The 15,741-nt window shown below is 37.7% G+C and overlaps 1 protein-coding gene across 2 annotated transcripts; it reads left to right on the forward strand.

Moving 5' to 3' along the window:
• Window positions 1-1,415: 1,415 nt before the first annotated feature.
• LOC113522637 (homeobox protein aristaless-like) lies at window positions 1,416-15,613 on the forward strand. Of its 2 annotated transcripts, XM_052897751.1 has the most exons (4): window positions 1,416-1,538; window positions 2,193-2,985; window positions 13,079-13,202; window positions 13,618-15,613. In XM_052897751.1, exons 2-4 carry the CDS (start codon window positions 2,639-2,641, stop codon window positions 14,269-14,271), a joined length of 1,125 nt encoding a protein of 374 aa, XP_052753711.1. In that variant the 5' UTR covers window positions 1,416-1,538; window positions 2,193-2,638; the 3' UTR covers window positions 14,272-15,613. The 2 variants fall into 2 exon arrangements, with proteins under 2 accessions (XP_052753711.1, XP_026764193.2); XM_026908392.3 differs by lacking the exon at window positions 1,416-1,538 and having other exon boundaries at window positions 2,136-2,985.
• The last annotated feature ends 128 nt before the right edge of the window (window positions 15,614-15,741 follow it).

The following is a 15,741-nucleotide window of genomic DNA, read 5'->3' on the forward strand; positions in this document are numbered from 1 at the left end:
AATCCTTACTAATATTATAAATGTAAGTTTGTTACCTCTTGGAGCCTTAACTGTTTAACCAGTCACTATACAAAATTTGTTATTCGGATACTATATGGGATGAAGGATGTTTTCTTTTATTATAAGATGAAGAAGAACGTATACTATTTTTTGTCCCGGTTAGCAGACATATCCCGAACACCCGGATGAGGTCACGGATAAAAATTTATGACGTAATGTCTTTTCATTTGTAGAATCTAATTCTCATTGGAGTTGAACCGCATATTTTATATGTTACATTACCTATAGTTTGCCAAGATTGAACTGGCTGACTTCTTTTTGTACCAAAAGTGTCGTTTTAAAAAAAATTGTCATTTTAATAAAAGGTCTTGTGTTGTGTTATATTAATTTTGTAAAATATAGCCATTGTTTGTGAAACAAAATATAAAATTAAATACCTAAATACTTTTATTATATTTATATCAACTAGAATCTATATTATATTAGAACACATATATCTAGATTAAGTGTGCCGGTAATAAAGCTCCGACATAGAGCTTTTAAAAAAAGGTATTAATCTTGTAATTGATCAGTTTTATAAACACAGACCATAGTTTGTTTTATTTATTTTTATTAAATCTTTATTTCTATACTTTCGAATTATCATATATAGTAATATGAAAAAAATAATGGATTAGTCAACAGTTTGGCAAAAATGCTGGAAAGTATTTTTGACACACAGCGCTTTATCTAGATGCATATGACTTGGACTAGGACTGGACTGGAATATAACTATTATACACTTAATTATCAACAATAATATTATTATTAATTTATAGTATATTCTAAAATGTAGTGACGTAACGTACAAAATCCGTACCTACATGAAATTATGAGCAAGCTGTACGCGGATGTACTCCTATGTGTCATATCGTTCACAAGACGCGAATGAATGGACGATCACAAAAACATCGTTCGCACGCAGCAACACACCTTGAACGGTTTCCAAGACGGCCACCAGACATGTAATATCACACACATCCTATGCACACACTTTCACTTTAACTTCAGTCAAATTCACGTCAACAACAATATATTTTTTTATCAATAGGAGATTGAACACTTGCACTGCTACGAGATAGATATTTGGCCGTGACCCACTTTTCCGAGTCTCATAAACTGCAAATGCGACGAGAAGTGCATCGACGAGTGCAATTCGTGTTGTCTGAAAGTCACCAATAAGCCCAATGAAGCAGAGATCCCGTTGGCGAGTGCCAGCACCAACCTAAATAGACTCTGATCATCTAAATTGACTTCAATTAAATAACAACCGAAATTGTTGAAATGCGCCATTACTCCCTCGACGTTAATCTAAGTGCCAATAGTCAGGGCGAATGTTTTATTAATAATCCCCAGCAATAACTGTTAATTAATAATTAAGCGATCAGCGTCGATTGTGTGCATCAGTGCGCGTGCGCCGCTGCTAAGGCGCGCGCCGCTCTTCGATACATCCTGACTACGAATTATTGCTGTCCTATTGGGTCCTAGTCCCTAAAAAGGTGATATTTTCAATAATTGTTAACTTTGTATAATTTTTGAAGTTCCTATAAGTAAAACAACTGTTGATTTTCTTGTCCATTCTTCTCAGCTGAAATTGCATTCCGAACTGGGCAGTAGATTCATCAAAAAATGACTATATAAAAATGTTTATAATTAAGTTTTCTTAAATATAATTTTGTTTACTTTATTAGATCTTAAATTTTAGATTATCTAAATTAAACTTTTATTTCAACTCGTTTGCTTTCAATAGATCTTTGTTCAATTAAAGTTTTTGTGGCAGTAATTATAAGTGGTTAGTGTCACTGATAAATGAAAAATCTCAATAAGTCGTTGGAGTATCTACCTATATTTAAAAACTAAAATCTAAGCATTCCCACGGTTATAAATTATAAAATAGACATATGAGTGGTGTTGATATACAATCACAATGGAACACTATGGACATTCAAAATAATGATGTGGGCGTTCGCGCCCTAAAATATTGTCGTAACAAAATATTGGGTGAATTTGTGGGAATCCCGCATGGTCGAGACTGACAGAACGACGTCGGGCGCATCAACCCGCAGCTCGTGCCGCGAGAGCGCGAGGGCGCGAGGGGTGCCTTGCACACTAGGGGGAGTGGCTATGATACAATTCCATTGGTCTCTTTTCAGTCCCACACTACGTCGTAAGCGCCCGCCTCCCGTGAACCAAATACTTTCCTGTGACCGCATGCTACAGACGAAAATAGTAGTTCCGATCGTCCTCTCGGCAGTCTCGGTTGTATTGCTCATTGGCTCGAATCTCTCGTCGGCAGATGTATTATGGTAATATAAATTGACCAACCGTAGAGCAAATTCGGTTAGTTCGTTAAAGTTGATTAAAGCCATTTAACCGGGACGGACACGAGGAAACGAACGGCGCGAGCGTTCGTCGATCCCGAGGGCTCGTCTAAATGAACTTAAATTGTTTAATATCGCATTCGATAAAGAGCTCGTGAAACGGACTGCGAATCTGAGGTGTGCAGCGCAGTGGTAGCGGCAGCGAGTCCGGCGCGACGGAGCCGAGCGAGGTGGGCGCGGAGGTAGCGGGCCCGCACCCGCCGCCAGCCGACGGCTACATGTACGTGTGCGGGGACAGCGCCGCCGGCGCCGGGGCGCGCTATGAGTGCACCTTCGAGCCAGGCGGCGGCATGGAGCAGCCAACCTTCGAGGAACACATGTTCGGAGAGTTTGGGAAGGATCGGCATGTACAGGTTGTGGTCGGCGCGGTCGGTGATCTTCAGTATCGCGATGAGCTTCCAGTGTTCACCGGAAGCAATGAACAGAAGCGGAAAGAGGAGCCGTTACTGCTTCAACCGGTGGACAGTGCACCGGCGCCACACCCACCGCCTCCACCGGCACCGGCTACGAAGAAGAGTGAAAAGAAGAAAAGCGACAATAACGGCATAAAGAAAAAGAAAACGAGGTAAGAACAAATTTATTAAATTGGCTTATACATGAAAAATATAATTATCTATACACGTCATCTTCAAAACGATTAATAGGTAGATACGTTATTTGTAATCAGTGGTTACTTAAAATTTATTTCATGTAACATTAGCCGCTTACGCTACGGCTAACCGTAGCGTATGTTTCGTAGTAAATTGCTACGTCGCTACGTAACTACGTGGACTTTGATAGCAAGCTGTATGCTGCATATTTATACATATAAATTAGTATAAAGAGTACCCTACGTACAAATATAAGATATGATCCATTAGTGTGCTAAATTTTATTCCAATTTGTCAAACCGTTTTAGTATAATAGAGCAATTATAATATCTTCAAAATATTTTACATTTATTAAAGGTTATTAATACAATTTTATTATAATTTATTGGTTACTTATTCCGATGCATAACAAATATTAGTATTTAATAGTTATTTTTATTCAAAATTCTAATTCTGGGATATCTAGGAAGCGTTGTAGCCAGGGAGTGCGCTACGGCCTCTATCGGAGGTACGAGTAATTACAGTATAATACAGCGAATATTAATTTGGTTGGCATTTTTACAAAACTTAATTTTATTTTAATAAATTTTAACTAATATTATAAATATGAAAGCGAATTAGTCTATGTATTACTTTGCATTTTATTTCATGACAATTGAATGCAATTGTCGTGAAAATACAGTATAATATCTACACGTAGTATTAGAGATAAGCAAATTTTTGTCTTGGATTTTTACTTAAGTATGTGGACGAAGTGGCAAGTATAAACTAGTAAGCAATTAACAAATATTAATGTTATTTTAAGGACATAGATATGATCATATCGAAATCAGCTGTTAACTGTCCACTACTGAACATAGACCTCCTCCATTTGGGAGGTTAGATACGATCCTAATACATATTTAACCATATTAAATGATAACTGTGATATTAGAGTTATCATACAGAAGTACCTATTATTTGTTTAACATTTGATGAATTAAAAGTAAAATACAATCAGAATATGGTTTCTATGAGTTTTGTTCAGAAGATAATATATAATAATATAAACACTCGAATCCACTAAGTAAATGTAAATATAGTGTGTGGCGACGGGTCGCTAATATATTTATTTATACAAACCAAAACAATAAAAAATAACTTTTTTGTTGATTATTGTTGATAAGCTAATTAATTGCACTCATGTGAAGGATAAAAAACTTAAACTTTATTTAGACTTTATATATAATAATGTATGGTCGGTCTCGATAAATGCAGAGAATATTTATTTTATACCTGTGGAGTACAGGCCACATATATTATTTATAGCTATATATTATTATTTACCAAATTCGAAATTGACACGCATATCTATTGTTTCCTTTTGGCTTGCCTTCACGGCCCTAGTCTTCTAAGTTCCTTTGACTATTATATACATATTTCCAATTTCCATTCCTGGTTTCCTTTGTCGCCCACATATTTTGGTCCTTCTCGGTTTGTATTCAGCACCAGTTTCCTCATTTATCAAATTTATTATTTTTCTCAAAATTATGATCACAAGATCGAAGGCGGCGATGAGGGAAACCCAGGTCGAAGGTCAACAGTTTCATCTAGGTAGTGTTATAAATAGTGAAAATGTTCGGTCACGACATTCTGCGGAGTCGGTGCGGGAAGCGCTATCAGTTCCGTTACCGCCCGATCCAGATTTTGAGCCGTCGGAATCGTTCTATCATCAGCAAGAGGTTGGCTCATTGAATAATGCAGCGCTTGTATCGCCGTCGAGGGGTAGGCTGTCAGGAGCACAGCAGTTACCTGGCTCGGAGTGCGGTCAAGGATGCTTTTCGAGGAGTCCGGTTAGTGAGCATCGTAACGACGATACGCGTCACGTATTTCCACCGGGACCAACTGTGCAGGTGAGTGAACTAGGTCGTTTGGCAGATGCCATTTTCACCTTAGCTAAGAAATCTGCTAGACCTTCATTTGATGACCTTGCCACCTTCAGTGGTAACGTTCATGAGTGGTTATTGTTCAAAAAGAGTTACGACGATAGCAAATCCTATTTCACACCTCACGAAAATATGTCTAGGCTACGCAATGCATTACGTGGTAATGCTCGAGAGGCAGTCTCGGTGTTATTACTTACCTCTTCATGTCCAGAGGATGTACTGCAAGCTCTTGAACTACGTTTTGCTCGACCTGAGCAAATTATTTTGTCGGAGATATCCGCAGTTCGAGCCCTACCTAAGTTGGGTAGACAGCCTAATGATATTTTCACTTTAGCCACAAAAGTAAAAAGCAGTGTAAATGTAATAAATTTATTAGGTCATAGAGAATACATTTATTCACCTGAATTATTACACAACGTTATTTCTAAATTAACACCTTTATTATATCACAAATGGTGTGACTTCGCTCAGGCACACCATACACCCGGTCAACCACAGCTCGAGTTGCTTGCTGAATTTTTATTGCAGGAGGCCAATAAACAAGCACGTTTTGGGCTGCCATATGAGGCGGTGTATGTCCCATCTCATACAGAGAGGACGAGGGCAGTGGCCACATCTGCGGCGCCGCGCACCGATTGTACGCAGGCTGCATATCGCTTCGCGCCTTCAAGACATACAGTGCATACTGCCAATGCATCTGTGCCACTTCAAATAAAATCGCCTATATCCTGTGCATTTTGTTCTGGTCCACATAGTATAAAGACCTGTTTCAAATTCTTAGCTATTGCAGTTGACGAACGTATCACTTGGGTGAAACAAGAAAAACTTTGTCCGAGGTGTTTAAAGAGAGGTAAGCATAGTTGGAGATTTTGTAAAGCTCGACAATGTGATATTTGTAAACAAAACCATCATAAATTTTTACATTCAGAAAATAGTTCAAATATTTCAAATTTACATAATACAAATATTGACACTGTCACTTGTCAAAACGAAAATATAAATTCTTCTTCTAATAATAAATTAGTTCCGAGTACGAGTACTAGCAATGCAGTTTCTTTTTCAAATAAAGAAGTGCAAAAAGATCGGATACTTTTAAAAATTTTACCTGTTATATTATCTGGTCCAACTGCCGATATCGAAACTTTTGCACTTTTAGACGATGGTTCTTCCGTTTCAATAATTGATGCCGACTTAGCGAAGCAGTTAGGTCTTAGTGGACCTCGACAAAATATGAACATCACAACTGTTGTTGGTACTCGTAGTGTCACTACTAGTTTAGTAGATTTTAATATTAAGGGTAAGCATTGCTCTGAGGTTCATACTATTAAGGGAGCCCGAGCTGTACCTGATTTAACATTAGCGTCTCAATCGGTTTCTGCTAATGAGTTGTTACCTTTAGAACATTTGTGTGATCTTATTGACGTTCTTTCATACTCTAATGCAACTCCAAAGCTTCTTATAGGCTTGAGTGACTGGCATTTATTAATTGCCAAAGAGAATCGCGTAGGTACTCGTTCCCAACCTGTGGCCACTCGTACGGCCCTCGGGTGGGTGTTGTATGGATTAGCTTCAAAGATTACTAAACCGATTCAGTTCATTAATCATTGTGTGTTTTCTGAAACGGAAAATGATCTTGATACGTTGATTCGAGATTATTATAGATTAGACGCAATAGGTTTAAAACTATGTGAACCTTATATCGCTTCTGAGACAAGAGCGATTCAAATTCTAGACAAGACTATACAGCGTCTTCCGAATGGTCGTTTTGAGGTAGGTTTACCATGGCGTTATGATTCACCAATTATGCCGAATAGTTATAATCATGCTTTGTCAAGATTGAATGGTTTAAATAAACGATTCAAGCGGGACCCTAATTATCAGTTATTGTATAAAGAAAACATCGAAGCTTATGTCAAAAAAGGATACGCTGAGGAGTGTAACGATTCTGATGATGCTCTTTTAGGCTGTAAGCGTTGGTATTTGCCTCATTTCGGTGTGACAAATCCCAATAAGCCCGGGAAGCTGAGGATCGTTCACGATGCTTCTGCCAAATCCAACGGTGTCAGTTTGAATTCATTATTATTGCCAGGCCTAGACTTACTTCAATCTTTAGTAGGTATTCTCATTAGATTTAGGGAAGGGCAGGTGGCGTTGTCAGGAGATATTAAAGAAATGTTTCCACAAATTAAAATTCGTGAAGCGGATCGCGACTGTCAACGCTACCTGTGGCAACCCGATGGACCAGATGGCCCAATCCGCGAGTTTAGGATGTCATCTCTTATTTTTGGTGCCGCGTCGTCTCCTTTCACTGCTATTTATGTTAAAAATAAGAATGCTAGGGATTTAGAAAAGCAATTTCCTGAGGCGGCTAAAGCTATTATTGAGGATCACTACATGGATGATTTTATTGGTAGTGTAGATGATATTGAGGTCGCTGCTCGTCTTGCTGGGGATATCGTAGATATTCACAGTAGATGCGGTTTCGAAATGCGTGCCTGGATATCAAACAAACCGGAAGCTTTGCGTTTAGTTCCTAGTGTGTTACGTAAAGATGGTGAAACTAGTGTGAACCTTGACATAAACAAAGCAACTACCCGTGTTTTAGGCTTGTTTTGGAACCCTGTAAATGATTCGATAAGTTTTAATGTCAATGTTCAACAGCCTCATAATCATTACTACACTAAACGCCAAGTTTTAAAGGATTTAATGAGAATTTTTGATCCATTAGGTTTTTTATGTCCATTTATCACACAGGGCAAGATTTTATTCCAACGAACATGGCGATTAGTTACTGGTTGGGATGACCAATTGCCCCAGAGTGAATGTGTCAAGTGGTTAGAGTGGTATCGTGGTTTTGAAATGTTAAAGTCACTATCAATTCCACGGTGTTATTCAAATTTTATCGGCCCAGTTAGTCGTGAGTTGCACGTGTTTTCAGACGCCAGTGATCAAGCTTATGCATGCGTTGCTTACTGGCGACTTACGTATTGTGATGGTTCGGTAAAAGTCGCGTTTGTTATGAGTAAATCGCGAGTCAGTTCTCTTGAACCAACAGCCATAGCTAGGCTGGAACTTCAGGCAGCTTTGCTAGGGGTACGCCTTGCAGACACAATCACTCGGGAGCAGAGACAAAAAATCAATCTCCGTTACTTTTGGTGTGATTCGCGCGTAGCTTTGTCGTGGATTCGTAGTGATGCACGTAACTATAAAGCATTCGTCGCGAATCGGGTCGGAGAGATTTCAGAATCAACCTTACTGCGCGAATGGCGTTGGGTACCGTCCGATCTTAATGTAGCAGATGACGCCACTCGCGTGAGTTCTAAAAGTGTGGTTGAACTTGACAGATGGTTGAACGGACCGTCCTTTTTGATGTCACCTGAAGAGGAATGGCCAGTAGAGCCCGAAGGGCCGGTCCCCGTTATTGGTCAGGACCTCAAGTGTCATCAAACTTCTTTGGCAGATTTTCGGCTTCATTTTAATGTTGTTCCAAATTCTAAAAACTTTAGTAGCTGGCTGCGGCTCTTACGAGCCACGGCCAGAGCTCATCAGTTTTTACGCTTACTTAAGGAAAGTAGATTAAGATCTGTAAATAATAATGATCGTTTTCGTAATAAGGGTGGGCTACGTCCGCTTCTCTGTAAAGACATGAAGTCTGCGGAGCTTCATTTATTGCGACAATGTCAAGCGGAGACATTTTCTGCTGAGATTGCGGCCTTACAACGTAGAGAACCACTACTTAAATCCAGTAAAATTGCAAAACTTTCCATTAAGCAGACTTCAGATGGCCTTCTTCGTCTAGATGGGAGAGTATCTGCTACGCCTGATCTCTGTAGTGATGTCAAGTATCCTCCGATTTTAGATGGTCGTCACCACATCATCCACTTACTTATTCATTACTATCACGTTTGGGCTTGTCACGGATATAACGAGACTGTTGTAAATGAGTTGAGACAAAGGTTTTGGATTTTTCACTTACGTCCTACTGTTCGTTCAATCACTGCTAGATGTCAAGCATGCCGTCTGAGAAAGGCTTCATCTTCCATTCCACCTGAGGGAGATTTGCCGGTTTGCAGATTAGAACACCATCAGCATCCATTTTTAAACACCGGACTTGATTATTTTGGACCAGTTGACGTTACTATTGGAAGGAGACACGAAAAACGCTACATTGCGCTCTTTACCTGTCTTTCCATTAGAGCAGTTCATTTAGAGGTTGTTGGCAATTTGAGTGCGGATGCTGCTATAATGGCACTTAGACGTTTTATGGCACGCCGTGGAGTACCAAAGAAGATTTTTTCTGATAACGCCAAAGCATTTGTCGGTGCCAGTCGTGAAATAAGATCTATGTGGAGAACCATGAATCATACAGAAGTGGCAGAGTATGCCGTATCACGCGGCATAGAATGGAATTTTATCCCACCGCAGTCGCCTTTCATGGGTGGATGTTGGGAGAGGCTGGTTCAGTCGGTCAAGAGAGCGTTGACAGCTACGGTCAAGAGCAAATCATTTAAGGAAGAAATTCTCGTCACTCTTTTGGCCGAGGTAGAACACGTTATAAATTCACGGCCATTAACCCATGTTCCAGTTGCAGCTGATGATGAACCTGCGCTTACTCCAAACCATTTTCTCCTTGGCCGCTCTTCTGGACTGCCTGGTCCCATGTCTTTAAACGATGGAGATTTATTAGGAAGATCGCACTGGCGTAAAGCTCTAAGATTAGTAGATCACTTTTGGTCTAGATGGCTCAAAGAATATGTGCCCAGTTTGATACCACGCAGAAGCCTGAACTCTCGGCTACAATATTCCAATCTGTCAGTAGATGACATAGTCTTGATCGCTGATGCAAGTATGCCACGGGGACTTTGGCCTAAAGGCCGTATAACTAAAGTGTTTCCTGGCCATGATGGAATAGTGCGTGTAGCGGACGTAGCGACAATTGGGGGGGTTCTTAGGCGTCCCTCGCGTAAACTTATCAAGCTGAGCACTGTGTAAATAGTTTTTTGATTTAATATTTTTTGATATTTGTCTGTTATGCGTGTATGCCTGTTCTCCACGAACGTTTGTTAGTACCGAGCCTAACGGGGTGGGCAATATGTGGAGTACAGGCCACATATATTATTTATAGCTATATATTATTATTTACCAAATTCGAAATTGACACGCATATCTATTGTTTCCTTTTGGCTTGCCTTCACGGCCCTAGTCTTCTAAGTTCCTTTGACTATTATATACATATTTCCAATTTCCATTCCTGGTTTCCTTTGTCGCCCACAATACCTACTTCATAATCTCTCAAAACACGATTATCAGGCACACTTCTGTACCTATCTGCTTTAGTCAAAGAGGGTAGGGAGCACAACAGGTGACGCGGGCTGCACCCTCTATCGGAATGGGCTCGTCGATTGCGCACGTGCTCCCCTATTTTATTATTTGCATAACTAATACGATGATTTTGATACTATCATAAACATACAACATATGGCTGATTGCGAAGAGTTTACTTAATTTTTACTCTTCATTTCATTTTTCTATTAATCTATGGTCTGGGTTGTTGTCCAATACGTCTGCAATTAATCATATTGTTGTTATTGTATTAGACCTTAACTGTCCATTGTTGAACATAGCTTTCCTCATAAGGAGGGGGGGGGGGATTACCAGTAGTTGCCACGATTGGTAGGCGGCTTGGTAACCGCAGTTTGGCTTTTGATTGTTTTAAGAGCGACGCTGCTGCCCATCCCTCTACTATAAGCTCCTTTGGTCGCCTCTTACGACACCCACGGGAAAGGAAGGGGTGGTCTATTCTAAGTTAAGACTTACACTTTATTTTTAAATATATAATTTATTAATAAAATAGGTTAATATTATAAGAATAAATATACAAGTAGAACTGATTTGTTTGGCTTAGTCCTTTACAGTCGATTTCTGTTCAGTAATTATTCTTAAAGTTCCAATCTCGTATTTCTCTACTATTGTACCTAGTAGCAATTTTGTTTCGCGGTGTTAATACAACACATAGTTTAACTGATAACTAACTTTCACTCAAAACTATTGAATAACATACATCCAAACATTTCACAAACTTTCACATTTATAATATTAGTAAGGTTTTTGAAGAAACCAGCAATATGTGCGTTAGAGAAAGGAATCAGCACAATCATTGTTTCTGTTACGTTAATTTAGATATGATAGGTTAAGATGATAGACAGTGTAATTTTAATTACAAAAATCACAATAAGGGCACCTCAGGTATGACATCGCCTGATGATTGTGCAACGACAGAGACGGCACAACATATTGTGGTGTTATTCATATATAATATGTAAGATTGTTATTTGTTACGTTAGCTGGTGTCATCTGTTCAGTGTTAGTACGTAGGTATATAAAAACATTTCAACAAGTTACTTTTCGTAAAAAAAATCTCTTAAATACATTTTTATTTTCTTAGCCTGCTTACAATAAACTAATAATAACAAAGCGTCAAATGCATTCGTCTCCATTTCCCGGTACATAATATAAAGGCGGCGCCACACTCGGAGTTTAATTACCCGTATGACTGCGGGGAGTCAATTGCTTTATCGTAACGTATCATCTCGCGCAGCAGCCGAGGGCAGTTATGAATCTACATATCGTGGCACCATCTCTATGTGTCTCTAATGTACTTAGACATTAGATATTTCACTATTGAACAATTAGCCAATTGTAACTGTATCGGAATTTTCGAAATGATGTTGAAAGCATGTTTGGAATATTTGGAATCAGATAGGTAATAAATATCGGTTTATTCTAGTTTTCTAATTTGGATTTTAGATTTAATTGATTAAGTAACTACTTAACTACCATTAATGGGCAAATTAATGACTTAGATTTGACTTACCTGTTGTTCGTTGTGCTAAAATTTTTTGTATCAATATTCTTTATGGAATTCTAGCTATACCAGGGCATCATAAGGTATAACAAATTGACAAACTCACTTTAACATTCATATTAATACTTTATAAGGATAATATATACGAGAGATCAAACAATATCTTTACATTATAATTTCTCATAATATGCCAGTAGTTTGGGTGCTTTAACCATTTAATCGTAATAAGGCAGATAACGTAATGACATTTGGCCTCTTAAGCTTTTATGTAAGTAATATAGGTAAGTAGGTACTTAACATTAGCTGTAATCGACGTTTTCATTCACGTTAATTACCATAAAAACAATCTATGTGTACAAGTTTTCATTTTAGTGGATTGAGCAACAAATAGATATCTAAATATTTATACAAATTTCGATATTTATAATACTAGACGGATTGCCTATTTTTATAAAATGTATCCTTATTATAAATTTTCTATTACTTAGAAATAGGTATGCGAACAGTAAACATACTAGAGTATGTCTAGTCGTAGACGACTAGGTAGATAGTTATTGAATAAAATCAATGGCAATGATAAATGACGATGAAATGATGTGGTGAAACAATTAATAAAATAGCGCTGCTATAAACACTGCAGTCAATTGGCAGGCAATTAGATGTACCTACCAACTCGTGCACAACAGGGGTGAATTTCGTTTCACGCTCAATCAATTTCTGCGCGTGCGCCCGCAGCCATATTGCACGCGTCAGATGGTAGATGTAGCGCTGAATGATAAGAATAAATTATTTGTGAATGTGTAATTGAGAATGTTTTAATACTATTCGAATATTTTATGAGTATTTTCAAGCGTGTTGCCGTATAGTCCTGGTATAGAATAGGCCACTCCGTCCTTTCCCGTGGGTGTGGTAAAAGACGACTAAGGGAGGACGAGGGATGGTCAGCAGCGTCTCTTTCAAAACATCTCTAAAGTCTAACTGCGGTTGCCAATTCGTCTGCCAAGCGTAGTAACTACTGGCAAAATCCCCAAGGGGGAGGCTTATGTAAACATAAGCCAGTGGATAGATTTTCAAGCGACTTAAAAAAACGAGGTTCTCAATTCGATTCCACTTTTTTATAATATTTGTTACCTTCTCACTACGTCATTTGTAAACCGATTTGAAAAATTATTTCTGTATTTGAAAGGATATACTTACAGATTAGTTTTAAATCAAAATAACCGGTTGCCACAATTGAAGTCGGTTTTTTTATGGAACATAATAATTATTTGTTAACAGAACTACGTTCACGGCGTATCAACTTGAGGAACTGGAGCGAGCGTTCGAACGAGCACCTTATCCTGATGTGTTCGCGAGGGAGGAGTTGGCTCTCAAACTTAATTTGTCTGAATCACGAGTACAGGTAAATAATAAATGTATTATATGAATTATAATTCATATGACATATGAATTATAATAAACAATAATAAGTAACAGTAAAGTAACTATATGTTCAGTACATTTAAAAAATGATGTACTCTGAGATCCTGAATATGAATTTATCTGCAATTCCCGTGGGACACGGAACTTACTCACCTTTCTTCCTACGTGTCAGGAGTATGGCCCATCACCATATCTTGGATTAATCTGTTGTTAGAGAAGATTGACACTTTTTAGTATTGACTAGATTTGTACTCAAACAATTAATTTTTAGTTTACGATGCAGTCAAGTATCTATATTATTTCAGTTATAATAAACGTCAATTGTAGAAGATTAAAAAAAAATTATTGTGTATACATTAAAATACCTACAACAATGTCTTTAATTTACGTTTTAGGTATGGTTTCAAAATAGAAGAGCTAAATGGCGGAAACGAGAACCTCCTAGGAAAACAGGATACATAGGCTCCAGTTCACCCAGCTCCACTACACTGGGTGGTGGTTTCTCTGGTATCGGCGGCAACTTGCCTGCGTTCCCGCAAAACGGACTTTCAGCCCCAGCGGATTCTTGGTCTTATCAACATTCGTATGAATTGTCATCACATCATTTATTATCGTCGAGCAGTAGTGGCTACCCTGGATTTAACACGCAGCCAGCTGCGTACTCTTACACCACGGTACTAAACGGTCACGATGGACAGATGTTCGCACCTAGACATTCCTTCGAGTATGGCGAAGGTAGCCCTCCGCCGTTGGGAGTTCGAGATTACCCTATGATGGCAGCGCATTCACCTCAGATGGAGGCGCATGCTCACGATGACAAGTTGGAGTACCGAGGACACGAGCACCAGGAGAAGTATGCAGCGTGCGCTATGCAAGAGGAGCCGCCGCGGTACGCAGCACCGCCCGATGACTACGACAAGTGCGGCATGGTGCCACACGAGAAGCACTATGAGATGGAGCGGCACTCGGATCTTTCGCAACCGGTAGTTGTCAAGATGGAGCCCAGTCCTGGCCAGGCGTATACTACTCTGCCTCCTTTTTTGAATTGAAATACTCTTTTTCGAAATTATCATAGCTGAACAAAGCCAATAGATATGCGTAATTTCGAAAAGGAGTATGCATAGTTGCATAGCATAGGTGACGTATCAATATGTATTTTCATAACTTTATTCTTGCAGCTGGGATTTTATTTACGAGTAAGCAGGTAATCTTATTTTAGATAAGTGATATCACTTATAGTAACGAGTACCAACGCTAATATTACATACCTATAACATGCATTTTCTAGTAAATTGCCTACCTATACATATAACTAGAAAAATGAATTAGGTTTGTGCTTCTTATGAGGCCGTATTCTTTTATATAATGATGTTTGACTCCAATTATAGAGGACCAATTTGCAATAAGAGTGTAAATAGGTATTTAATTATTTTTTTACGTAATAGCATTAAGTAAAATACACATTAGAGTAGTAATATTTGAAATGAGATTCTTAGCTTCACGTGCATTCCTCGTGCCTTATCTATTATAGAAAATGTGCCTATTTGTCAATTTTATTAGATTATAGGTATATACAGCTTTTAATAAGTATTATATATGTATGTAGCATAAGCCTGCGTCGGCATTTAAAAACAAATACTCAACAAAGTTGTAGGTAATTATTTATTATGGTAACTAAAAAGGAAAGAGTTTGTTTTCTAAGGTTAGTAACAGAATAAATTTGCCAAAAAGTAAGTAAATATAATATCTAATTGTCTACATTAGATATTTTTCAACAATTTCTTTTGATGATTTTTGTCACTGGCTAATTAAAACTTAGATGAAAATGAATGTTACACGAAACAAAATATATTATTTTCATTTTTAAGTGTTAAGGAGTTCATTTTCTTCTAAGTTTACAAAATAAACTAGGCAAAAAGCAAGCGAATACAGGTATTCGTCTATATTAATATCTTACAACAATTTTTACTTCGTCGATTTTTGTTACTGGCAAGTTAAATCTTAGATGAAAATAGATATCACACGAAACAAATCAAATTACTATAATTTTTAAGTGTTATAATAGGTATATAAGGAGCTGATTTAGTTTTATCAATAAATACTTAGATAAAATAATAATTATATAATATGTAAGTAGCTATAAATGTAAATAATTCTTTATACGTGAATAATATGTGCCAAATATTAGAAAGATTAGTTAACAATATACTTGTAATACAGTGCCAAGAATGTAAATGTGTGCTCAGTCAAGTTGTACCGCATTTTATATTAAAGATTATCATATTTGAAGCCATATAATTTAAAACTATGTTGATCTCCATAAGTTAACCTATACGAATTTAAGTATAAACGATAAAACCAAAGAATTTAATAAAAAACTGTTTAACATGATTTGTTTTTTCTGCAAAATTATAATTAAAAAAAATATTTTCATTATAAAATATTATTGGTTTATTTTAAATAATATATTATTTGATGATTTGAAATAATAATATTGATAATTGAACGGAATATTTCAC

The sequence above is a fragment of the Galleria mellonella genome, unplaced genomic scaffold, assembly GCF_026898425.1.
Source record: "Galleria mellonella isolate WM207_F2 unplaced genomic scaffold, CSIRO_AGI_GalMel_v1 utg38, whole genome shotgun sequence".
Lineage (NCBI taxonomy): Eukaryota > Metazoa > Arthropoda > Insecta > Lepidoptera > Pyralidae > Galleria > Galleria mellonella.